Source organism: Hemitrygon akajei, chromosome 26, assembly GCF_048418815.1.
Source record: "Hemitrygon akajei chromosome 26, sHemAka1.3, whole genome shotgun sequence".
NCBI classification, from domain to species: domain Eukaryota; kingdom Metazoa; phylum Chordata; class Chondrichthyes; order Myliobatiformes; family Dasyatidae; genus Hemitrygon; species Hemitrygon akajei.
The window spans coordinates 39890712-39916756 of record NC_133149.1 but is presented as its reverse complement, the minus strand read 5'-3'; the positions used below and the strand labels follow the sequence as shown (position 1 = coordinate 39916756).

The window sequence follows — 26045 nt, the reverse complement described above, 5'->3', positions numbered from 1 at the left end:
GCTCATTATTAGATGGCTAACAGAACATAGAACAATACAGCACAATACAGGCCCTTTGGCCCACAATGTTGTGCTGACCCTTAAACCCTGCCCCCCATATAACCCTCCACCTTAAATTCCTCCATATACCTGTCTAGTAGTCTCTTAAATTTCACTGGTGTATCTGCCTCCACCACTGACTCAGGCAGTTCATTCCACACACCAACCACTCTCTGAGTGAAAAACCTTCCTCTAATATCCCCCTTGAACTTCCTTCCCCTTACCTTAAAGCCATGTCCTCTTGTATTGAGCAGTGGTGCCTTGGGGAAGAGGTGCTGGCTGTCCACTCTATCTACTCCTCTTAATATCTTGTATACCTCTATCATGTTTCCTCTCATCCTCCTTCTCTCCAGAGAGTAAAGCCCTAGCTCCCTTAATTTCTAATAAACTACAAACTATAATTATGGTTATCAAACAGAATGGCCACTGAAAATTGATGTTGCAGAAAGTTCTTAAGGAACTTGTGGTTGCAGTTGAACTCACAGGGTTCTCAGTTGTCAGTTAAAAAACCCATAGTATGCTAACCTTATCTTTATTCTACATAAAATCAAGGTTAAAATTACAAAATCAAATAAGCTCAATTTTCTTTTATTCTTAAATTTCAAGCCTTCTCAGATATGTTGATGTGATATAACCTTGCTCCTTATCTGCCCCATACTGGACCTCCCCGAATACATTTCATGCAATGATGTCTCCTTCGTTGGAATTGAGGATAACTTATTTCCGTTCCCGAGGAAGCTGATGTAGGAGCTGTTGGCTCTTGCAGAGATGGGGCAGATAGTAACTAATGGGGTGAACTGGTAGGTAGTTCGAGATGGGATGTGCTCTTTCTGATGTCTTTGCAGGGCACCTAGATGTACTGAAATTCTCAAAACCATCCCAAATGCTTCTGCAGAGATTCTCAGGGGTCAGCCATGACATTGCATGTCTTAAAGTGAGCACACCTTTAATTCCACCACAGAGGGTCTCAGCCTGGTTGCGAAAGGAGGAGGGTTGGGCAGGGGGGCGAGCAACCCCTTCCTGTAAAATCCATTTTAGAAACACCAACGGAAGCTTCAAAAACCTCATCCATGGGAGAGGAAGGATCTTAGAAGGTGGGCTATACCTGGTGACAACTTGAAAGACTGGCCCTGGACAGAGGATTCTGGCGAACTTCTCTCGGCAGCCGATGCCCCAGTAGGGCTGATGGGCTTAAGAAGAAGAGCACAGCTTTGAACTTTTCCTCTTTCCACTTAATAATCTCTTCCCATGACCAAAACATGAGAACAACATGGACTGCTGATGTAACCAGAACTTTAAAACTGCAGATATTGGCCTGGGAGAAGATGCTGATGTTAGATTTCTTAGCTTTGAAATTTTCTTCATCTTCGGAGATCACCTGGGCCAACTCTCTTTTGCTATACATTTTTGACTGACCACATCAGCTAAGCCATTTTAATTTCTTCAGCTGCTGAATCTTTGTGAGCGCAGAAGCTTTTTCTTGGAAGATGATCAGTTTAGATCAATACTCCTTCAGTTGTTACATTCAATATTTTGATGTGCATGTGATTGATACAGGGGTTCAACTTGAAATGTCGCCAATTCTGTTCTTCCCACAAATGCTGCTCAATCTGCTAAGTTCGTCTAACAGATCATTTGTATCTGCAGAAAATATACTGATTCCTCAATTAAAAATTTAGTGAATGAGTGAATGCAAATAGGGTTGAAACAAAATAGTTGGGGGGTTGGGGTGTGCAAAAATGCAAAAGAGAAACTTAGTAAATTCATGCTAATCTAATAGTGGGGCTCTGCCCAATGAACTTCTTGTCTCCACTAACAATCAGTCACTTACCAAGTGTCCCTGAAGCTGTTTTCTCAGTTTTCAGTAGGAATCCGTAGCCACAACTCCCTTTCACTAAGTAAAGTTTCCTTGTCCTGAATGGCAAGTGCTTCAAGCAGGCCATGGCTGGAATGATCTTGATGCCTTTTTCTCTATAGTAAGCATCCGTCTTCTGATCAGCCACGAGGAATGTCACTGAGTCTCCACTGTCTTTAATCTGTTAACAAATGCAGTGATTGACTACCTGGCAGGACAACCTGCTACATTAGACATTTTATAGTAGTTGCTTATTGTGACTCAGCTGGGACGAGTTTGAATCTAATTGCCAAAAATGTACAGGACTGGATGTAATGTCTGCCTTTGAATGGCTGGGATGTGAAATAAGCAATAGAGCAGATCATGTTAGACTTGCTGCGCATAGGATTTGCTGAAGGTAAATCACAACGTATCTTGTGCTCAAAGATTTATTCTGAAAGACATTAATACCTCTATGAGTTTAAGCTTAAACACATACAGATGTACTCTTGAGCATCAAGATGAGCAACATAAGATGACACATACTAATATTACTCTGGCAATGACACAAGAGATGGTAAAAGTCATTTTCTCCACAAACCTATAACGGAAAACAAACATTGCAAACCTTTTGTACAGTGGCATAGTGGTTAGTGTAATCCTGTTACACTGCCAGCAACACAAATCAAGGTTCAATTCCCATTGCAGCCTGTAAGGAGTTTGTATGTTCCCCCACTTCCACATGAGTTTCTTCTGGTTTCCTCCCACATTCCAAAGACATATGGTTAGGATTAGTGAGTTGTGGGCATGCTATGTTAGCGCCGGAACCATGGCAACATTTGTGGGCTTCCCAGCACAATCCTCACTGATTTGATTTGACACAAACGATGCATTTCACTGTTTGTTTCAAAGTATGTGACAAATAAAGCCGATTTTTAATCTTTAAATGTGTTCTTGTGTTCCTGGAAGACACTGTTCCTGGATACTTAACCAAACCTAAATGGAACAATTGCCAAAGAACATGGACCAGGCACTTCAATGTCGATAGAAACCACAGTCTGATTAGACATTACAGTGAAACAAGGATCAAGCTGAATGGGCTGAGATTAGAGGAACATAAAATAACATGACTTTTTTAGTCAATTGCTTATTTGAATATGGTATTCATTTAATTAAGTGATCTGATCTATGCAAAGTACCATATGGTCTAGTCAGAATCAGATCAGAAGCCACAGAGTTTATAACATTTGCCTTGGTTTTACATAACATGGTTCAGATTAAGCTTCTACAGGTGCAACAATATGACAATACTTAATATAGACTTATGACACTATGCTGGTATCAAAGAGCACCTACAGTATTTCCAAAGGCATTAGACAGGGTAACACCTGCACATGACACATAGTTTTAATTTTGTGCTTGATATTAGCAACTGACATCTTTTTGCAAGTGATAATTATAATTTTTTAAAAATTCAATTATCACTTGGAGGTGTGAAAAAACTTGTTTTTTTATCCAGGCAGTTTTGAACAACAATTCAATACAGTTGCTCGTTTCTTCAAAATCGAGTTATTCTTAATCCTTTGTGGTGTTCTTTCAGAAGGGCAGAGTACTGAAGAAATAAAAATGTTCAACAGTCAGTGTAGAGACAGAAAAGGAGTTAATGTTTCAGTTCAATGGCAAATAGACAATAGGTACATGGAATGGAAATGCTTAGAATGTTATGAGCCAAAGGCTGGCAAATGGGACTAGCTTGGATGGGGCATCTTGATTGGCACGGGCTGGATGGGCCAAACAGCCTGTTTCCCTGCTGTACAACTCTACGACTCTAAACACTCTAAAATTCAAGTAGGCTAGAAGACAGGAGAGATTATGTGACAAACAGAAAAGGTGTGATGTGCGGGGCAAAAGGGGTAATGAAGCAAAAGGTGGTTTGGAGTGGCTGTAAATTCAAATAACAGGAACATTCTCACCAACTGCTATCCAAGAAAAATAGGAGTAGTGAAATAGTTTGAAATTATTGAACTAAAGGTAGACAATTGAAATGACAGGTGACCTGAAGTTCTGGGTGAATGGAATTCTTCAAAATAGACACCCAACCTGCATTTGTAAATGTGTACGAGACCTCATTGTATGAAACAAATATGGTGTACAAAGTTAAAGTAAGTGCATGGTAATTTCTCCCAGAACAAGTGTTTTAGTTCCAGTAAATGGGCAATTTCTTGATTGGGAATGTAGCAAAGTAAGGAGATAGAAATGATTGAAAAATTGACCAGTGTGTTGTGGAAGAAACAGGTGGGAAGAAGATGTTGAAACAGAAAAAAAGGAGGTTGGCAGTGATATTCTGCTGGAGAGAAGAAATGCAAGTGAGTCATTGTCCAATAGAGGTTAATGGATCAAATGAGTTTTGTTGACATGAAGTTTGAGAGCCCATTAAAAGGGCTCTTCAAGAAGTACAGAACTATACTATCCAAGTACAAAACTATATTATCCAATGTATAGCTTCCATTTTATTAATATTTGTTATGGAAGTGGTAGTAAAGGCCCTTTAAGAAAATATAGATACATAGTTCAGCCATTTCCTTATAAAGACATTTCTTATTGAAAGTGTAAATGACAAGGTAGAATGCTGAACCTGGCATCCATATATTATGCATAAATATTTTAATCAATATTTATGAAATATGTTTTTTCATTTTCATTTGCAAAATCCATTCCATCTGATCTGCTTAGCCACAACAATACTGGAATGATAAAGAATCCTAACCCAAGAAACATGCAGCTTTCCTGGAATTTCAACCCCCTATCCTCAATTCCTTTTTACAGATAACTTTAAATTCTGTTTACGTTCTATTGTCTTTTCAGAGCATTCCAGCTGATGTACAAAAAAATGCAAAAGTAGAAACACAATTATTGTTTGTCTTGTGTTGCCTGCGCTGATAGCCATCCATACTACTGTAAATAATGATGAACAAGGTTGCGAATTTGGTCTATTTTCTTGAACACTTCTATGACAACATGTCTCCTTTCTAGAAGCTTTGCTTTTTTTAACCTTTCACTTAACTGGGACCCCTGATATCTGGAGTCAATATCATTCAATTATTAGGGAAGTTTCTCAAAGATATTTTACACACCCAGTTTCTGATTGGTTGGCATATTTTGTATCTTGAGGGGAAGGTTATGCAATTTCCTAATTTATGCATGGACATAAGGAAGGCATAGAAAAAAAATCTCCTCAAAATGATCAGCATTGATGTAAGATAACTCAGGTGTGGTCTGACCAATACGTAAGCCTCACTTTTGGCATGTTGGCATCACTGGATACAAGCCCGGTCTGGGTCATGCCTGAATTCACTATTCCATATTGTAACCACAACATTTCAGTAATAGTCTGTCTACCTGCTAATGCAGCCCAATATCTTTATTTGCTTTTTTTATTACAGGTGAGAATTGAGCCGATAAAGTAACAGTACTTCCACTAATTTATGTTTACCCACAATAAGCACCATCTGTCACTAGAATATTCGAATAACTGGAAAGAGCCCAATTCTGATAAAAATAATTCCATTATAATTTTAATATTTATACTAAATGCTCTTGACACTAAAAAGTTAAAAGTAAGCCTATTTTCAAAGTATATATATGTCACCATATACAACCCTGAGATTCATTTTCTTGCAGGCAATCACAATAAATACAAGAAACACAATGGAATGAATGAAAGACCACACCCAACAAAACGGACAAACAACTAACGTGCAAACAAAAACAACACTACAAAGACAAAAGGAAGAAAAAAATTAATAAGCAATAAACATCAAGAACATGAGATGAAGAGTCCTTGAATGTTAGTCCATAGGTTGTGGGAACATTTCAATGATGGGGCAAGTGAAGTTATCCCCAGTGATTCAGGAGCCTGATGGTTGAGGAGTAATAACTATTCCTGAACCTGGTGATGGGGGTCCTGAGGCTCCTGTACCTTTCCCCTGATGGCAGCAGTGAGAAGAGAGCATGGCCTGGATGGAGGGGATCCTTGATGATGGATGGTGCTCCATGTAGATGTGCTCAGTGGTTTGGGGGGGGGGGGCTTTACCCATGATGGATTGAACCATATCCGAGGACTTGAAGCTTACTGACTAGTTTTGAGGGGATGATGGTGTTGAATGCCGAGCTCTATTCAATGAAGAGCATCCTGATGTATGCATCTTTGCTGTCCAGTTGTTCCAGATTTGAGTGAAGAGCCAAAGAAATGGCATCTGCTGTTGACCTGTTCTGATGATAGGCAAATTGGAGTGGGTCCAAGTCACTTCTCAACCAGGAGTTGATATGTTTCACACCAACCTCTCAGAGCAATTCATCCTGGTGGATATAAGTGCCGAAAGTTGTTGGCCTGCGGTCAACATAGCTACGTTGTTATTTGTGAAGAAACAACAAAGTGCAAGCTTCGATTAATTAAGAGTTGCGTAGTGAATTACCTAACCTAGACCAGCTGATGAATCGTCAACAAGATTTTCAATTTCCCACCTCGTTTCATGTTATCAGTGAATTTATAGATATAACATTTGGTGCCCTTGGCCAACTAGTTGGTACCCAAACACCAATTCCTGTCATAACCCATTGGTCACAGTCTGTCAATCTAAGAAAGACCTTTTTATTCTTACTGCTGTTTTCTATTAAGCAGCTCTCAACCCCATGATTATTCTATTAACCCTTCAACATAGGCTTCTAATTTATTTACTTATACTAGTTCCATATTGCACACTGCTTTGAAAACCGGTGAGCAATTCACACCAGTACTTTCTTCCCCTTACTGCTTCTTAGCTCCATTTAAACTGATTCTAATTGCATCTCATGATCTGCCAACAATCAAGATCTTCTCTAATGTCATTCCTCATTGACAGCGCTTTCCTTTCTTGCTATCCCACATCCTTCTTTTCTTTGCCTTTCTATCCAAATTGTCAAACATTCCCAGTTTCCCTGCAGCCACATTTAGGTAAAATCATACCTATTTAGGGCTATTTGTCTTGATAATTCATCCATCTTTTGGGAAATGCAATATGCATTTAAGATACTGCGTCTTTAAATTTGGCTTTGTAATATGATATCATTGATGTCCACTTAAAAGGATAGACCTTGATTTAATGTAACATTGAAAACATTATCTGGATATATTAGTCAGGATTATGTTTAAGATGTAAAGCCTCAATCTTTGGACACAGAGGTTAGAGTACTACCCACAGATTCGTAGCTAGAGGTGTCTTCCTCCATCTTTTACAATGGATGGATAAAGTTAATGATGTCATTGCTGAGATACAGGTTTCCCCCGCTATCCAAAGGTAGAGTGTTCCTATGAAACAGTTCGTAAGTTGGAATGTCGTAAAGTGAATAAGCAATTACCATTTATTTATATGGGAAAAATTTGTGAGCGTTCCCAGGCCCCAAAAAAACCTACAAAATCATGCCAAATAAGACATAAAACCTAAAATAACAGTAACATACAGTAAAAGCAGGAATGATCTGATAAATACACAGCCTATATAAAGTAGAAATACTTTTCCGCAATCATTGCAGCACTGTCGAGTGTAGTGAAAATCTCACTACGTAGCACTACTAGCGTGGGAACTTTTCGGCAGCTTCAGTATCAGCCAAAGCACTCTCTCCAGTAAATGTTAAGCTATGAAGCTGCCTTTGCCTCAGAAACCGATCAAACCACCCATGACTACCTTTAAATTCTACTTTGCAACACTTTCATCACCATCGTCCAGTGCTTTCTTGTTTCAGCTTATTAAAAAGACTGACTGATTTCTCCTTAAGTGTAACTTAATGGAACACCACACTTTGTACACCCATCAATCCACTCAAGCAATAGACTTTCCATTGTATCCATTATTGGATGCCGACTAAAAGAGACGACGTTGCTACGAGCAGAACCAACGGTAACATGGGCAGCTTTCAAGATTCTTTCTCTCTGCGTATAAATAGTGTGAATGGTTCAACGCACGGACAATGTCCTTACTTCGTTCACCACGATCGAAATGCTTAATTATGTCTAGTTTTACGCTAAGTGTAACACCCTTACGAGCTCTTTTAGGCTTTTCCGTTACCTTAGAACTCATCTTGCTAATGGATGCACAAAATAAATCAACATAAAGCACAGATGCTCACAGGCACGTGTTTAAGCAATGGCGGCTAGAATGCAGTTCCGAGGGAGGAGCTCGGCTGCTCGGTGTGCGCGCTGCCTTTTTTCATAACAGTGAAAACACCTTCTGTTAGCGAAAACAGGTAACTACTGTAGGTCTTTCGTAACAGCGAGGTGTCATAAAGCGAATATTCGAAAAATGGGGGCCACCTATAGTTCCTTACCTTTCTGGCAACTTGTAGATGTGTGCATCCCTCAATATTGACTCCATTAACTTCAATGAGTCTATCGTCCATCTGAAGTCCACCTTTTTCAGCAGCTCCCCCAGGTTGGATGCTCAATGTAAATTGACCTTTGACACCTGAATTCATTCAATGAGATATGTTTATAGTTTTTTTCAGGCTGACATTTTGTGCCATTGTTAAATAGATAGGAAAAGATGAAATTCCTTTAACGTAATTTTAATTGCGGATATGTATGTAACACCAGGTTCAAGAGATTCTACAGATGCTGGAAATCTTGAACGACATACACAATACATTCAGTCACCACTTTACTAGGTACACTTCTACACCTGCTCGTTAATGCAAATCTGATCAGCCAATCATGTGGCAGCAACTCAACGCATAAAAGCATGCAGACATGGTCAAGAGGTTCCACTGTTGTTCAGACCAAATATCAGAATAGGGAAGAAATGTGATCTTAGTGACTTTGACCTTGGAATGATTGTTGGTGCCAGATGGGGTGGTTTGAGTATCTCAGAAACTGCTGATCTCCTGAGATTTTCACACACAACAGTCTCTGGAGTTTACAGAGAATGGTGTGAAAAACAAAAAAACATTTAGTGAGTGGCAGTTCAGTGGGTGAAAACACCTTGCTAATGAGAGAGGTCGGAGGAAAATGGCCAGACTGGTTCAAGCTGACAGGAAGGAGACAGTAACTCAAATAACCACACGTTACAACAGTGGTGTGCAGAAGGGCATCTCTGAAAGCACAACATGTCAAGCCTTGAAGTCATGCCTGGCCTGCTGTTGTCTGTATATGTTAAATCAGATTAACATAACAACCCTTCTCTTCCTCTGCAGATTGATGGTCTGATTAGTATCTTTACCCGACAACAGGGAGAGCTCCAGAGCATTCTTCCACTCCAAAACCAGCCAGAAGAATGCAAATGTGAGGATCCAGACACTGGTACAGTTTCAATAGTTATATTACATCAGTGCTGAGTTAACTCCCATGAACATTTCATGCAGTAAGATTGTATACCTCACAGCTACAAAAGGGAAGAATGCAACAGAAAATCTGTTTGGGTAGAAGCCTCAAAAAATAGTATGTGTGCACACTCAGAATTGTCCTTGATCATGGTTCAGCAGCTGTAGACTGATACAAAATATTTATTCAGTTCATCAGCCATTTCCTTGTCCCCATTATTACCTCTCCAGCATCACTTTCCAGCAGTCCAATATCCACTCTTACCTCTCATTTATACTTTATGTATCTGAAAGTTGCAGGGTGAATTCAATCACATTATGATCACTTTCCCCTAGGGGTTCTTTTACCTTAAGCTCTGTAATCAATTCTGGTTCATTGCACAACACCCAATCCAGAATAGCAGATACCCTCGTGGGCTCAACCAGGAGCTGTTCTAAAAAAGCCATCTCATAGGCACTTAGAAATTCCCCCTCCTAGAATCCAGCACCAACCTGATTTTGTCAATCTACCTTGCATATTGAAATCCCCCATGACTATTGTAACTTTGCACTTTTGACATGCAATGCCACATCCTTACTACTGTTTAGGGTCTGTACACAACTCCAATCCGGGATTTTTTTACCCTTGCAGTTCCTTAGCTCTATCCACAATGACTCAACACCTGTTGTCATGTCATCTCTTTCTTTTTTTTTCTTTTTTTTTAATAAATTTTTTTATTAGTTTTCAAAACATTTTACAAAATTAAAAACCCCAAATCCCAATGAGGAGCATTAATACAGTGCAAGATTAAGCATACAATAGCAATATGCTACAAAGGAAGAGAATTTAACAAAAAAGCACCTAAATTAAAGACAAGTGAGCTTAGTGTCCTCCCCAATCCCCACAACACAAGAAAAAAACAACAACAACTCCAGACCAACCACCACACAGTATAAAGAGTATAAGTCCGGACAGTCAAACTCCCAGACTGTGAATACACTTAGCAACAGAGGATAATAATGCCTACTACCAGAAAAAAAAAGGGAGCTGAAAGCAAGGGACCGAAAAGAAGAAAAAAAAGAAAAAAAAACCCTAGTCAAGAGGAAGGTTATGAAAGTACTCGATAAAAGGTCCCCAGACCTTATGGAACTTTAGATCTGAATTAAGAACTGAATAATGAATTTTTTCGAGGTCCAAGCAGGCCATAATGTCGTTAAGCCATTGCGCATGAGTGGGTGGGGCAGCATCTCTCCATCTAAGGAGAATCAAGCGTCTCGCCAGGAGAGAGGCAAAGGATAGTATTCGGCATTTGGTCGGACCCAGACATAAATCTGTCTCGCCCCAAAAACCAAACAGAGCAATTAAGGGGTTTGGTTCTAGGTGCTGGTTCAGAATACCCGATAATGTAGTGAAGACATCTTTCCAGAATTTCTCCAAGCTAGGACAGAACCAGTACATATGGATGAGAGAGGCCACGCCCCTCTTGCATTTATCACAGAGCGGACTAATGCCAGGGTAGAATCGAGATAGTTTAGATTTAGACATATGGGCTCTATGAACAATCTTAAACTGTAAGAGGCAATGGCGAGCACAAAGGGAGGTTGAGTTAACCGATTTGAGAACTGAGTCCCAGCTCTCCTCGGATAAGGAGATATTTAAATCTTGCTCCCAGGCCATTTTAATTTTATCCACAGGGGCCCGTCGTAAGGCTGCTGGTTTATCTCGGATAATTGAAATTAAACCTTTACCTAGTGGATTAATGGAAAGAAATAGGTCCATAGCATTTTTCGCAGGCATTTCAGGAAAGTTAGGAATTAAAGGAGCAGTAAAGTGTCGGATTTGGAGATATCTGAAAAAGTGAGCGTTAGGCAGGTTGAACTTAACGGAGAGCTGCTGAAAAGAAGCGAAGCGATTATCAATGAAGAGATCTTCAAAATGTCTAATGCCCTTCCTGTACCAAACATGGAATGCTGAATCATACGTAGTAGGTAAAAAAAGGTGATTATGTGTGACAGGGCTAGAAACGGAAAACCCCTGGAAACCATAGCATTTCCTGAACTGAGCCCATATACGCAAAGTGTGTCTAACCAGAGGATTAGCTATTGATCTGGGCAGACTGCTAGGGAGTGCAGAGCCAAGAAGTGCAGATATAGATAATTCTTTAGTGGAGCTCAACTCCATTGCCACCCAGTTAGGGCACTCGGGTTGACCGTGGAAGAAAGACCAGAAGGCAGCACAATGTATATTAGCTGCCCAGTAATATAAGTGAAAGTTAGGTAAAGCCATGCCACCCTCTTTTTTAGATTTTTGGAGGTGGATTTTATTAATTCTAGAGCGCTTATTCTGCCACAGATATGACAAAATAATAGAGTCTAAGGAATCAAAAAAAGATTTAGGAATAAAAATTGGGATAGATTGAAATAAGTATAAAAGTTTGGGGAGAACATACATTTTAACAACATTAATACGACCTACCAAGGACATAGATAGAGGTGACCATTGTGCCAGACTCTGTTTTATAGCATATGAAAGATTGACAAAGTTTTCACAAAAGAGGTCTTTAAACTTCCTTGTGACTGTAATTCCAAGATAAGTAAATTGATTATGGACTACTTTAAAAGGGAGATCACGAAATATTAGTTCTTGTGCTTCTTTATTAATTGGGAAAAGTTCACTCTTATGTAAGTTGAGTTTATAGCCAGAGATCTGGCTAAACTGGTCAAGAAGTGAAAACATTAGAGGTAAGGATGTAGACGGATTTGAGAGAAAGAGTAATAAGTCATCAGCATAGAGAGAAACTTTATGCTCAACACCCCCTCTTCAAATCCCGGTCAATTCAGGACAATTTCGAAATGCTATCGCCAGAGGTTCTATAGCCAAATCAAAGAGAAAGGGACTTAAGGGGCATCCCTGACAGGTGCCACGTTTGAGATTAAATACTTGGGATTTCTGAAAGTTAGTTAGAACAGAAGCAGTAGGACACAGGTACAGCAATTGGATCCAAGAGATGAAACTTTGGCCGAGGTCAAATTTTTCTAAGACTGCAAAAAGGTAGTTCCACTCTATACGATCAAATGCTTTCTCCGCATCAAGGGAGATAACACATTCAGGAGTCCCAGTTGGAACTGAGTATAAAATATTAAATAGATGCCGAATGTTAAAAAAAGGGAGACGGTTTTTAATAAAGCCTGTTTGGTCATCAGAGATAATGGAGGGAATAACGGTTTCTAATCTATGAGCCAACACTTTAGCTAAGATCTTTACATCAACATTGAGCAGAGAGATTGGCCTGTACGAGGAACACTCTGTTGGGTCTTTGCCTTTTTTTAAAAGAAGAATAATAGATGCCTCATTGAAAGAGGGTGGCAATTTGCCGTAATTAAACGAGTCAGATAGTACTGAAAGTAACTGAGGAGAAAGAAGTGAAGAGAATGATTTATAAAATTCCACAGGGAACCCATTAGGTCCAGGAGATTTCCCTGAGGACAGTGCAGAAATTGCAAAAGATATTTCTTCTGGTGATATAGGCGCATTGAGTTTGGCTTTGAAATCAGATGAAAGTGAGGGGATATTCAGATTCTGTAAAAATTGATCCACAGAGATATTGTCATTCAGGGATTCAGAGGAATAAAGCCGAGAATAAAATTTTTTAAATGCGTCATTAATTTCTAAATGATCCGATGTAAAGTCTCCGTTCTCCTTCCGGATCTTTGTAATATGTTGTTTGGCTTTGGAACACCTCAGCTGATTGGCTAGGAATTTACCAGACTTATCCCCATGAATGTAAAAGCGGCTCTTGCTTTCGAGAAGTTGGCGTTCGACAGGTTGAGTGGACAGAAGGTTAAATTTAGTTTGGAGTTCAACGCGCTTCTTGTATAATTCAGGGTTCTTAGTTTGGGCATATATTTGATCCAAATCTTTAATCTGGTTAATGAGGTCTGCTCGATCTGCACGGGATCTTCTATTGAGATTTGCTGTGTAAGAGATTATTTGACCCCTCAGATATGCTTTCATGGAATCCCAGACAATCTGGGATGGCACTTCAGGTGATGTATTAGTGTTAAAATAAAAGGTTATCTGGTCCTTAATAAATTTTACGAAATCATCATCCGATAATAAAGTTGAATCGAACCGCCAGTGTTTGTTCCTCTGAGGGAGACCAGGAAAGTTCAGAGAGAGGGTAATTGGGGCATGGTCAGAAATCAGTATGCTCTGATAGTCACAAGAGTGAGCAAATGGGATAAGTTGGTTATCGAGTAAGAAATAGTCAATTCTAGTGAAGGTATGGTGAACATGTGAGAAAAAAGAATAATCTCTCTCCGTAGGACGGAAGAAACACCATATATCAGAGATACCAAAATTAGAGAGAAACGATTGAATAGCTAAGGCAGATTTAGTAGGTGATCTGGTAACAGAGGACGATCGGTCCAGTTTAGGATCCAACCAGCAGTTGAAGTCACCACCCAGTAAAAGAGAGTATGAGTTTAAGTCTGGTAGTGAGGAAAAAATCCGTTCAAAAAAGTTAACATCATCAAAGTTGGGGGCATACAGGTTTGCTAGTGCAACTTTAGTGTTATATAGTTTACCAGAAACAATAATAAAACGGCCATTTGTATCAGATATTTTATTGTGGAGTTCAAAAGGAATATTTGAGATAATAAGAATGGAAACTCCCCTAGCTTTAGCGGCAAAGGATGAATGAAAATGCTGACCCGCCCACTTTGACAGAAGCCGGGAGTTATCAAAACAACGAATATGAGTTTCTTGAAGGAAAGCAATGTCAGCTTTGAGTTGTTTAATATGTGAGAATACCTTCCTCCTTTTAACAGGGTGGTTCAGTCCCTTTACATTCCAGCTCACGAATTTAAGTGCACTAGCCATTCTCAATTACTAGTGCATAAAAGGCAGCAGGCATATAAACAGTCAAGCAGTACAATAGCAGTCTGGGAGCAGAGATGTAAACATAGATTCGTAAGGTCAAAATATAAACATGTCCTAAGCAATAAAGAGATGTTGGAACTGGAAAATCCATCCCATCCGCACAACCCAAAACTAGACGGCTACCAAAACAAGTAGCTAGCTCTACCAAAAAAATTAACCCAAATACAACTTCCAGATCTGTGTCATTAACAACAGTTCCGTATAAATGCTATAGCAAATAATAACTAGTTTATGCACTAGAAAACATAACTACAGATTAGAACACCTTCTGCAGAAATATAAAACTTAATACAGAGAAAATCGGAAGAAAACCAAAACTAACCTACCCGTGAAAAATTATAGAAGAATAAAGTAAGAGAAAGGGAAAAAAAAGGTAAGAAGGAAAAAGAAAAAAGAAGAGGAAGGGGAAAATTATAAATTCAAGACGAGTATTTATCAACCATTTACAGAGAAGGGAGAAAAAAATTCAGAGATTAGAAAAAAGGGGTGAAGAAAAGAAAAAGATAAAATAGATAAATATTTAAAACAAAGGAAAAATAAATCAGCAGTTGAACTGTGAACCGGTCACCTCTTTCTAATGATTTGATTTCATTTTTTACCAACAGAGTAATGCCACCCCCCTCTGCCTTCCTGCCTGTCCTTTCGATACAACGTGTATCCTTGGACATTAAGCTACCAGCTATAATCTTTCAGCCATGATTCAGTGATGCCTACAACATCATACTTGCCAATCTGCAACTGTGCTATAAGTTCATCTACCTTATTCCGTAAACTGCACACAGATACACCTTCAGTCCTGTATTCACCCTTTTCAATTCTGTCCACCCTTTACATTGCAACTCAACCTGTTGACTGCAATTTTTCCCTATCAACAGCCTCTCCTCACTACACATTGCCTCTGTTTGCAAACCAGCTACCTCATCTTCAGCACTATCATCCGCCTTTCCTACAATACTTCTTGCACTAAAATATATGCAGCTCAGGACACTGGTCGCACCATACTCAACCTTTTGACTCCTAACTTTGTCTGAGGTCTTACCAACATCTGTCAACACAACCTCTCCACTAATTGTTCTGGCACTCTGGTCCCCATCCCCCTGTTATTTTAGTTTAAACCCCACCGTGCAGCATTAACAATTCTTCCTACTAGGATATTAGTCCCTCTCCAGTTCAGGTGCAAACAGTCCCTTCTGTAAGGTCCCACATTCCCTGGAAGAGAGTCCAATGATCCAAAAATCTTATGCCCTCCCTCCTACACCAATTCCTTAGCCACATATTAAACTGTATAATCTCCCTAGTTCTGGCCTCACTAGCACGTGGCACGGGTAGCAATCCTGAGATCACAACGCTGGAGGTCCTGCCCTTTAACTTAGCACCCAACTCCCTAAACTCCCTATGCAGAACCTCGTCACTCATCCTACCCATGCCATTGATATCTACATGGACCAAGCCCTCTGGCTGTTCACCCTCCCACTTAAGAATGCTGTGGACTCAATCCAAGATATCCCAGACCCTGGCACCTGGGAGGCAACATCTGGGAATCTCACACACTGCTGATGTGTTGAGAAGCCTCTTCTCAAGGACTGGTGTTCCAGAACACTTAGACAGTGACAATGGACCACAGTTAGTTGCGGAACAGATTCAGCCATTCCTGAAAATGAAAGGAATAAGATATACTATATCTGAACCGTACCACCCTGCTACAAATGGCTTGGCTGTAAGGTTTCTCCAGAGTTTAAAGAATGCACAGCACACAATGTCAGCAGAACACACTGCACTGACACTGAATCAGAAGCTTGCCAATTTCCTCCTTGCAGATCGTAATGCAGCATACCCCACAAATAACCACGCCAGCTATGCTGTTAGTCCCTTGCAGTCCCAGAGTCAACTCCAGAACTGTCAGAATCATTTCCTACAGTCCCAGAGTTAACTCCTAAAACCGCCATGTAAGAGTCCCCAAAATCTGAGATTGTTTCACAGTCACAAGTCTCATCTGCCAAGCAGAGAGACTCCTCTTGTCAAGAAAAATATTATCCCACAAGAGTAAGAAATCCTCCACAGCGATTAAATCTTGAGGCCTGAATGAATAGAACAATTTGAAATTTACTATGCTGTATTATATAGTATACTGTGTGTGTGTGTGTGTCTGTCTGTCTGTCTCTCTCTCTATATATATCTCCATTACAGATTATACGTACAAAGTATGTGAATGTTATACGTCATTACGCCACCATGTCATATGAGTGCACCTCACAAAAGTGAAACTAAGCGTACATGTTCTCCTGGGCTCCCATTGTTTTTTTTTCGATTCGTTTCTGAAGTTACAAAGCATAACACACTGTGTTTCCTCTTTGAGACTCTATGTACAGTATGCAGTTTCTTGGGTGTGAAAATAAAGGTAGACATTATCTGTGTTGTACTCAGCTGTCAGTCTGCATAACATTGTAAAATAGCCACATTTACAAAGGAGCCAGAAAATTATAGGTTCAGTCTCAATGCAGAGACAAAAGATTGGACTGATGTGTCACTGCAGTACTACGGAAGAAATACACATGGAAAGACACCAGCTTTCAGGTGAAGTGCTAAACCGACGCCTTGCCTTCTTTCTCAGGAGGATAGGGCAGTCCTTTCTGGTATTGTAGCCAACACTAAATCTAGTCTTTATCACATTGCTGTTTGTTGGAGTTATTTTGAGTAAATTTGCTGCTCTGCATTATACTAGCTACACATCAAAATTATTAGATTGTTACAAAGCCCTGTTGAACACAGAGCAAGCAACTTCAGGAAATATTTATAAAAATCTTAAAGATTGGTTATTAGTTTAAAGCAGGAGGAGAGGAGAGTGTTCAGGAGGAAACTTAAGATCATATGAAATAACAGCAGCCAATGAGGGAGATACAATAATCAGGAATGTTCAGAAGGGCAGGAGTAAAGGAGTCATTGACTGTGATTAGATTACAAATATTGGAGAAAGTGAAGACACACTGAAAATTTACAACAAGGACCAGGATTTTATAACTGGGGTGTTTCTTGACTGGAAGACAAAGTAAATCAGTGAACACAGGGGTGATAAATGATTGGTGTGCTAGTGCATTGGCAGCAAAATTATGGATGTGCTTATGGAGGGTGGCCGGTAGAAGACCATTGTGCCTAGAAGTGAAAAAAAGAGATGGCTGAGGTTTTCAGGAACAGATGAACTGAGCTGGGACCGAGATTGCTGATGTTATATGAGTGGGTTAATATCAGGCATTTCTGAGGTGTCAGAAAAGATGACAAGCCCAGCAAAAGTGAGTGAACTGCACAGCTGACAAGAGATGATTTAATAAAACAGTCAAGGGAGAGAAGATGAGAAAAAATTAATGGGTGATAATTACCGTCATGAGAGCACAACTGGAAGTCAAATCCATTGGGGGGTTTTTCTACATAGCAGAGTCGTGGTTTACCATATGGAGTTCCATGTTCAGCCTGTACAATTTCTGCAAAATTCAAATTCTGCATCTTTGCATCTTCATAGGTGGCTCCATCAACCACCAGGAAAGTGACTTGGTTGCCACTCCGCTTTATTTTGCTTACAACCTACCATGGGAAGATGAGAAGCAAATTAAGAATAACATGCATTTTATAAATTATTAGGTTAATGGTTTTTCATTGAAGATTTAACAGACAAAAAACTTACAACTCTAGAAATGAGGAGTATAACTGTGTCAGGTCAGTACAGTTATGAAATGCAGCCAGTCACTTAACATCTGGAACTCCTTGGGCAAAATGCATGGTCATCAGAAGACTGGATGAAGCTCACTTTTATTTCTCCTCATTCCTAAATATTCATTGTCTAGGTTTGTATTTAAACAATGATTATTCTCACTCCTCACTGGCTCTGTGAGGAGAATTCAACCAGGTCTCAGTGAGATAGAGAAAGGCTACATGAACAGGTGAGGTCATGGCTGATGGAATATAATTTGGAAAAATATGAGGACATCCACCATGATGGAAGAAGTAGAAGGGCAGAATATTTAAATGGTGGGAAATTGAATAGTGTTGGTATTCAAAGGAACTAGATGTTATAAAGTTATAAAAGATCAGCCAATATCAAAAGATAAGATTAGCTTTATTTATCACATGTACATTGAAACATACAGTGAAATGTGTCATACCAGCGAGGATTGTGCTGAGCAGCCCAGAACTTTTGACACACATCCAGTGCCAACATCACATGCCCACAACTCACCAACCCTAACCGTAGGATTAGGGTTTGAAATGCTGGAGTAAACTAGAGCACCAGGGGGTAACCCACATGATCGCAGAGAGAACCTATGAACTCCTTACAGACAGTGGTGGCTATTGAACCCCAATTTTACAGCTGGTGCTGTAAGCATTGTGCCAACCAACATGCTATCATGCCATCCTTCGATAATATCTCAATGAATGGCGGAGCAGACTCCGTGGAAGTATGGTTTACTCCTACTTTTATTTCTTATTATCTAATGTGTAAGAAATAGAGATAATCCTTTAACTATCGTTTGTGAGTTTCATGCATGAAAGAAGATCACTAAAAAGTCAGGAAGCAAATTTCCTGATGAGTTCTATGACGTCAACAATAGTGTGAAAACTTGCTCTGCCCAGGTTAAGCCAATATTCAGCTGCTCAGAACTAGTGGAAAGGCAGTTGGGGTGGGAGGGAGGGAGCTGTGTGGACAAAGGTATGGATATAAGGTGTGACCAATGTGGGGTGGATAATAGAAAGGGCAGTGGGGTGTCATTTGAATACATCCAATCAGAGCTAATAACTTAAAGTGTTCAACTGCTTGTAGCATGGCTTGAATCCCAATCTTCTAACTTAGAGGCCTGGCTGCTTCCCTGCAGTTGTCTTGTAAGAATTAGAATCAGGTTTGTTATCACAAACAGATGTCATAAAATTTGTTGGTTTTGTGGTAGCAGTACAATGTAATACATAAAAATGACCATAAACTACAATAAGAATATACAGTATAAAAATAAATAAATAGAAGAAAAAGAGAGCAAAATAGTGAGGTAGTGTTCATGGATCCATGGTCCATTCAAAAATCTGATGGCAGAGGGGAAGAAGCTGTTCCTAAAGCATCGAGTGCTCCTGTACCTCCTACTGATGGGAATAATGAGAACAGAGCATGCCTTAAATGGTGAGGATCCTTCAGGATGGATGCTGGCATTCTATGGCACTGCCTTTTGAAGGTGCCCTCAGTGGTGGGGAGGTTAATGCCCATGATGAAGATGATTGAGTCTATAACCCTCTGCAGCTTTTTTCCATACGAGGCAATGATGCAACCGGTCAGAATGCTCTCCAGAGTTCATCTGCAGAAATTTGCAAGTCTTTGGTGACATGCCAAATCTCCTCAAATTCCTAATGAAATATAGCCTCTGGCATGCCTTCTTTGTAATTGTTTTACTTTTTTGGGCCCAGTATTTATTTTCAGAGATGTTGACACCCAGGAACTTGAAGCTGCTCACCCTTTCCACTGCTGACCCCTCGATGAGGACTGGTCTGTGGTCTTTTGATTTCCCCTTCCTGAATTCCACAATTCTTTGGTTTTACTGACATTGAGTGCAAGGTTGTTGTGACTCCACTCAACCAGCCGATCTCTCTCACTCCTGAATGCCTCCTCATCACCATTTGAGATTCTGCCATAAACAGTGATGCTATCAGCAAATTTATAGATGGCATTTGAGCTGCTATAAGTGTAGAGAGAATAGAGCAGTGGGCTAAGCACTCCTCTTTGAGATGTGCCTATGTTGATAGTCAGTGAGGAAAAGTATTGTCCAGAAAAAGTATTGTAAAGGGAGAGAGTCATTTGAGATTTGTCTGCGGACCTCCTGGGGTAAAATCAACAACATCAGAAGACTGGATTTAGCTCACCTTTATTTTTCCTATTTCCCCAAATATTCATTGTCTCAGCTTGCTTTGCTCTTGTAGAACCATCAGCTTAGACTATCTAAAAAATATTGAGTTTTACCAGACCAAAGGCAAAAACAGTGAGTATAATTAAAGTGAGTGCTACCTTGGAATGTTCCATGTTATCCACAAACTCTCCATTGATCTCCAGCACCCTGTCAGCATCATAGAGCCCAGCGAGCTGAGCATGGCTTCCAGGCTCCACTTCTCGGATGATGTGTCCTTGCTTCCCCTTTTCAGCTCGTAGGTAGAAGCCAAACACCTCATTGTTCTTCTTGGTCAGGGCACATACTCTGGGCTTGATCAAGACCGACAGTTCTGAGTAGATAAAATTACATAAAGGCTATATAAGTTCCAAACATTGAAGCACATTCTTCAAATTTGTACTTTGCTCAAACAAAGACTACGGAGTCTGGAAGCTGAAATGGAAACAAAAATTGGACTGGCAGCTGAATAGAGAAAGGATGGCTGAAAGTTTTGGGTCAGAAACAACTTCAGCAGTAGGGCTGAAGGGTTTGAAATTTGGGGGGGGGGGGCATGAAATATTAATCATGCCATGGTAGCATAGTGGTTAGTGGGAAGTTATTGCAGCTTGAGGCGTTCCGGAGTTTGGAGTTCACTTCGGGTGCCATTCCATAAAGAGTCTCTGTACATCTTTGCTGTGAATGAATGGCTTTTCCCCAGGTGCTCCGGTTTCCTCCCCCAGTCCAAAGGCGTACCAGATAGGTTAAGTGGTCATTGTAAATTGTCCTGTGATGAGGTTAGGGTTAATCAGAGTTGTGAGGTTGCTGGGGCAGCGTGCTCAAAGGGCCGGGAGGGCCTACTCTGTGCTGAATCACTAAATAAATAAATAACTAATAAATTAATTAAAGGTAATTGAGTTTAGATTTTACCATACAGTACTTAAGTATTCAAATTGAAAGCAAAATTTAGAGATACAAAATAAAAATCTTTACCTCATGAAATCTCAGTAAGAATGAAATATAATGATGGTGATATTGTAGAAACCAAACTGGGTCACTAATGTTCATATTAGGACACTTGCCTTGTTTGACAAATCCAGTCCCATACTGACTGGAGGTGATCACAGTGCTGACTCTGAAATATTTTCCAAACTGGATGGTGAAAATCAGAAGGCAACTTTAGTCACTCTTGAGTGGCTAAGTGCAAATAAACATAATAATATGTTTGTGATATGTTTGAAGAATAAATATTTGCAAAACTTTTAGGGAGAACTGTCTTTTTAAAAATGTTTTGACAACTATCCAGGATGGTTAAAGTCTTATTCATGAGGGAGCATTCGAAAGATGCAGATCACCTCCAGCATTGCAGTAGAACTTTAACCTTGTTTGTGTCAGTGTTCTGGAAGGTGAGTTGAACCTCCTTAGTTGAGTAAGATTGTTACTTATTAAGCCATGGTTAACACTTGGTAGAGGAATTACCAAGTCAAATCCTATTGATTTTTACTGATGTTTTGGAGATGATATTGATAATTGGTTTATCATTGCCACATGGCCCAAAGTACAGTGAAAATCTTTGTTTTTCATGCTACCCAAACAGATCATATCACCACATCAATTCATTGAAGTAATACAAGGGAGAAGTAAAAAGAGAATGTATAATGTAGTGTTACAGCGTAAGAGTAGTGCAGGCAAATAGGAAGGTGCAAGGGTCACAAATGAGGTAGATTGTAATGTCAAAGTCTATCTTATTTTACATTCAATAGACTTAGAACAGCAAAATAAAAGATGTCCTTGAACACGGTAATATGTACTTTCAGGCTCTTGTATCTTCTGCCCGATGAGAGTGAAAAGAAAAGAGAATGTCTGGAGTGATGGGCGGCTTTGATTTTGTTGGCTACTCTTCTGAATACACAAGTGTAGACGCTGATATTCTGAACATTTCCATGAAATACTGGGCATCAGTTCTCTTTGTAATACTCCCAACTTATCTAGGAATCCTTACAGTGCTAAATACTATTTCTCAGTAGAGAATCAGGCATTTGGACCAGTTGATCCATGTAGGTATTTATTTTCTGCATGAGTGGCCCTATCCTTCCACATTTAACCTACTATTTATCACCATGGAGGAAATACATTTTCAATTTACCATGGAAACATTACATTTGACCAGCACCTTCCAGAACAGAAATTATACTTGTTTGTTTTTAAATCCAATAACATGATCTGTCTCAGTGACAGAACTTGTCTCGTCGCCCAGGGACAAATGCTTCATTGTTTTGAGGAGAGCTCATTACCACCTTTTACTTCAGCTTTGGGAAAGGTTAATATTTAGCCCTTATCTACCATATACTCAACATTAGATCAGTAAAACTGTTTCCATTAAAATATATTGTTTACTTTACCAATGTCATCATTTATGACCAAGGCAGGATTATCTATCCCTTCCTTAGGATTGAAAGTAAATTTTCTGTAAAAGAACACAAGACAAAATTCTGATCAGTTTAATTCTGAAGCCATTGTACATATTGTGATCATCCCAACTCCTTGAAAGAACTTTCTGAGTATTCCCATGCCTTTGGCTTTTCTCCCTGATACTGCAAATTTTTCATTATAAAAGCACTTACACATATATATTTTGGAAGTTCTGATTGGAACCACTTCTGCCTCCTGTTCAGGCAGTACATTCTACTGCAAATCAACCCACAGTGAAACACAAAAACATCTCCTTGATTCCCCTCAATTCTTTCGCCAATTATCTGAAACTGATGCCCACTGATTACTGCTGGAGGGAACATTTCATATAGATCCTTTCAAATTTACTTCTAATTTTAATTCAAAGTGAGATATAGGAAAAGGAAACAATAAGGATTAACCATCCTGATCCTAATGGATATCAGGGACCGACATCAGCCAGTCATTTGGGGAGTATTATAAGTTTGGAGACATATTTCTGTTTTTATTACGGTACTTAGTTTAGATACTTTTGGCTAAAAACTGTCAAGGTCATTTGAACATTAGAATGAGAAGTATGAATGCTGGAAAACTGAAATGGAAACGGGGATTGCTGGGAATACTCAATATGAGAGGCAGCAGCTGAGGGGAGAGAAAAGGAGCCAATGTTTCAGATCACCTTTGAAGAACTGGAAAAGTTAGAAACACAGGAGTTTTTAAATTGTTGGGGGGTGGTTGTCGGGAATATCTGTGATAGGTTAGAGAGCAAGATTGTAAGGTAAGGTCATAGATTTTAGTGCTGGCAGTTAGGTATAGGAGCAGAATCAGGACATTTGGCCCATTCAGTCATGGGCTGATTCATTTTCCATCTCAACCTCAAGTTAGAAAGAGATAATGTTCAAACTGTGAAATCAAAAGCATAGTGGTTGCTGGAATTCTGAGACAGAGCCAGCAGATCAGATAGCATCCGTGGGGAGAGAAAGACTGAGTTTATACAAGTAGAATTCCTGCAGAACTGGTTGCAATGTGCCAAAAAGGAAGATGAGAAGCAGTTCCTTGATTTTGCATTAGGCGTCAAAGGGACTTCGCAGTGGAGCGACAAATCAGAAACCCCTCCACCAACCTCCTTACTCTGGCTTCTGCCCCCTTCCTTTATAGCCCTGATAAAGTGTCTCAGCTCAAAACATCAATTCTTTTCTCCTCTTCATAGATGCTGCCTGATCTGCTGAGTACAATCACTGAATGTGTGTTTGTTTTTTCAGGTGTAGTGGTGAACCAGATGGAAGGACTGATGGAATGGGACTGATTGGAATCAGTTGGAGGAGGAATGTGCCAACTTTGTCACAAAGATGAAAGGGGAATACTTGTCCATCGTTCCAAGCCATCCCCACAGTACCCAAAACCTTTACAACTGAATGAATGCAAACACCACCCTGGACCTACTGTATACATCTTGAAATTAAAATCAATCCTGCTGGAAATTAATGCTGTTGATTTTTTAACATATGTCTCATTTCCTACGGAAGCACCAATATCGGGTTTAATTATAGATGTTCCATTGACACAGTCAATTTACTTTCAACTAGGTAAATCCTTCATATTTAATTAGATCTGGTTCAATATCCTGCAGTCTGGGCAGGTTAACTGTGTCTATTTTCAGCACACTGAAGGGCATTCATGGTCCAACTATTGGCACAGAGGGCTGTTCAGGTGTCCCTAACAAGAAGAGCATGGCAAACACAAGTATATTTACAATGCTTGCAAAGTAAACCATTAACAAGATTTTAAATATCATTTTATATGGAGTCACACAAGAAGACATTAGGATGTGAACAGAAACCCTTTCACAGACTTCTTAGTGGTGAAATGAATAGACTGAGGGTGGGATCTGCAGGGCTTGGAGCTGAGCTGCAACAGTTGCTAGAGTGTTCTTTACAAAGACATAGAAAGAAGCACAAGGATCTTTATTTGTGCATTGTAATTTGCACTACAATAGACCTTTATTATGTTCAAATTGCGTTATTTATTGTGTACTTTGTATAAAGCATGTCTGGTTTCTGTTTTACTCGTGAATGCCTGATACCACGTGCCCGTGATGCCGCAACAAGTAGGGCATTTCATTGTACCTGCACATACAGTACACGTACTTGTGCACGTGAGAATAAACTCAACTTTTCAGTTTGTAGGGCTAGAGGAGGTAAATAGAGAGGGGGCATTTGCATGTATAAAGATCAATGCCAATAGTGAGGAAGGGGCACAGTGAATGATGGGACTAGTGAGAGTTAAGGTGCAGGAAGTCGATTTTTGGATGAGCAACTTCCATTGAAGCTTACAAGCATTGACTGGTTTTGAAATCACAAGGTCCAGCAATGTAAACTATGACGACTCTCTTTTACAGCAGGGAACCACTTGACACAGGAGGTCTGGAAACTAATCATGTTATTTGTACATTGATTGCTTCCGCAATATGTCTATGTACTATGGATATAGTTGTTTGAAAAAGCAGGATGAAACCCAGGTCCAACCTGAAGAGTAGATAGATCCACAGATGGTAACTTAACAGATAATGATGACCGAATGTGAATGTCCATAAAATCCCTCCAGCTCCCCCCCCCCCCCCATTTAATAAAACCACAGGCAACCCTCCAGCTCATCTTCAATTACCAAACCGTTCTTTCTCTTGCTTTGCAAGGTCTGTTGCTCTGTCATGAATGCATTCAACAAATGAATATCCCACCCCCTCAGATTGACAATTTCTGAGATTTGCAACCCTCAATGAAGAAATTTCTCCTTCACTCCCAGCAGAACCCCTGAGCCAAAGAAGGTACACACTGGTTCTAGACTCTTCAGAGAAATGAGCCTCAAAAGTATTTATGCTGTAAAGCCTGTGAATTCTTCATAGAGCTTTTGCAATTCATTACCACTGTCTTTTAGTATTAACTGCAGATCTCTTGCAGAAACATGATCTCTGGGACTGGACTTCGGTCACAGTCTGTAAGGAGTTTGTATGTTCTCCCTGTGGATTCCCTCTGAGTGCTCCACTTCCCTCCCATATTCCAAAGTTGTACAGGTTAGTAAATTGTGGGAAAACTACGTTGGCACTTGTGGGCTGCCCTCAGTGCAAACTTGGACTGTATTGGTCGTTGATGCAAATGATGCACTTCACTATATGATTCGATGTACATGTGACAAATAAATCTAATCTTTCTTTCTTAAGCAGATTCCAATTTTGAAATTATCCAGCAAAATCATGTTACCATGAGTATTATTCCTCCTGAAATCCAGAGTAATGATGATAGTGATCAATGATGGCTGTACTTACGGTGATAATGCAGCTGTGTCATCAATGCCTGCAAAAGAAACGAAAAGCAGTCTAAGAACCTGACAACGTGAAAAACAAGAACCAGAATAGATCAGTTAGCTCTCACAGTTGCTCTAACATCCCGCCTCAACTTTGCTGACTTTTCTCCAAATCCAGTGATTCCTGCCCAAGGCCACAAGAAAATCCATTCCTACACAAGATCTCTTTAAAGGACAATTTTTTTTGGAGCAGGGTTAA

The 26045-nt window shown here is 39.8% G+C and overlaps 1 protein-coding gene and 1 long non-coding RNA gene across 8 annotated transcripts in view; one reads left to right on the top strand and one right to left on the bottom strand.

Moving 5' to 3' along the window:
* Positions 1–23895, top strand: part of LOC140716902 (uncharacterized) — a 130842-nt gene extending 106947 nt beyond the window's left edge. Inside the window, exons 4-5 of the long non-coding RNA XR_012096381.1 lie at positions 9098–9203; positions 23749–23895. This is a non-coding gene — a long non-coding RNA (uncharacterized lncRNA). The remainder of the gene's footprint in view (positions 1–9097; positions 9204–23748) is intronic.
* Positions 1–26045, bottom strand: part of LOC140716899 (Na(+)/H(+) exchange regulatory cofactor NHE-RF3-like) — a 53070-nt gene that overhangs the window by 12847 nt on the left and 14178 nt on the right. For 6 of the 7 annotated variants that reach the window (XM_073029975.1, XM_073029977.1, XM_073029979.1 and 3 more), the window contains exons 3-8: positions 25809–25836; positions 22438–22502; positions 20179–20390; positions 17519–17720; positions 8237–8373; positions 1871–2075 (exon numbers count right to left, since the gene is read on the bottom strand). In XM_073029975.1, the coding sequence (XP_072886076.1) occupies positions 1871–2075; positions 8237–8373; positions 17519–17720; positions 20179–20390; positions 22438–22502; positions 25809–25836 (849 nt within the window). The remainder of the gene's footprint in view (positions 1–1870; positions 2076–8236; positions 8374–17518; positions 17721–20178; positions 20391–22437; positions 22503–25808; positions 25837–26045) is intronic. The other variant, XM_073029980.1, reaches the window with a different exon arrangement.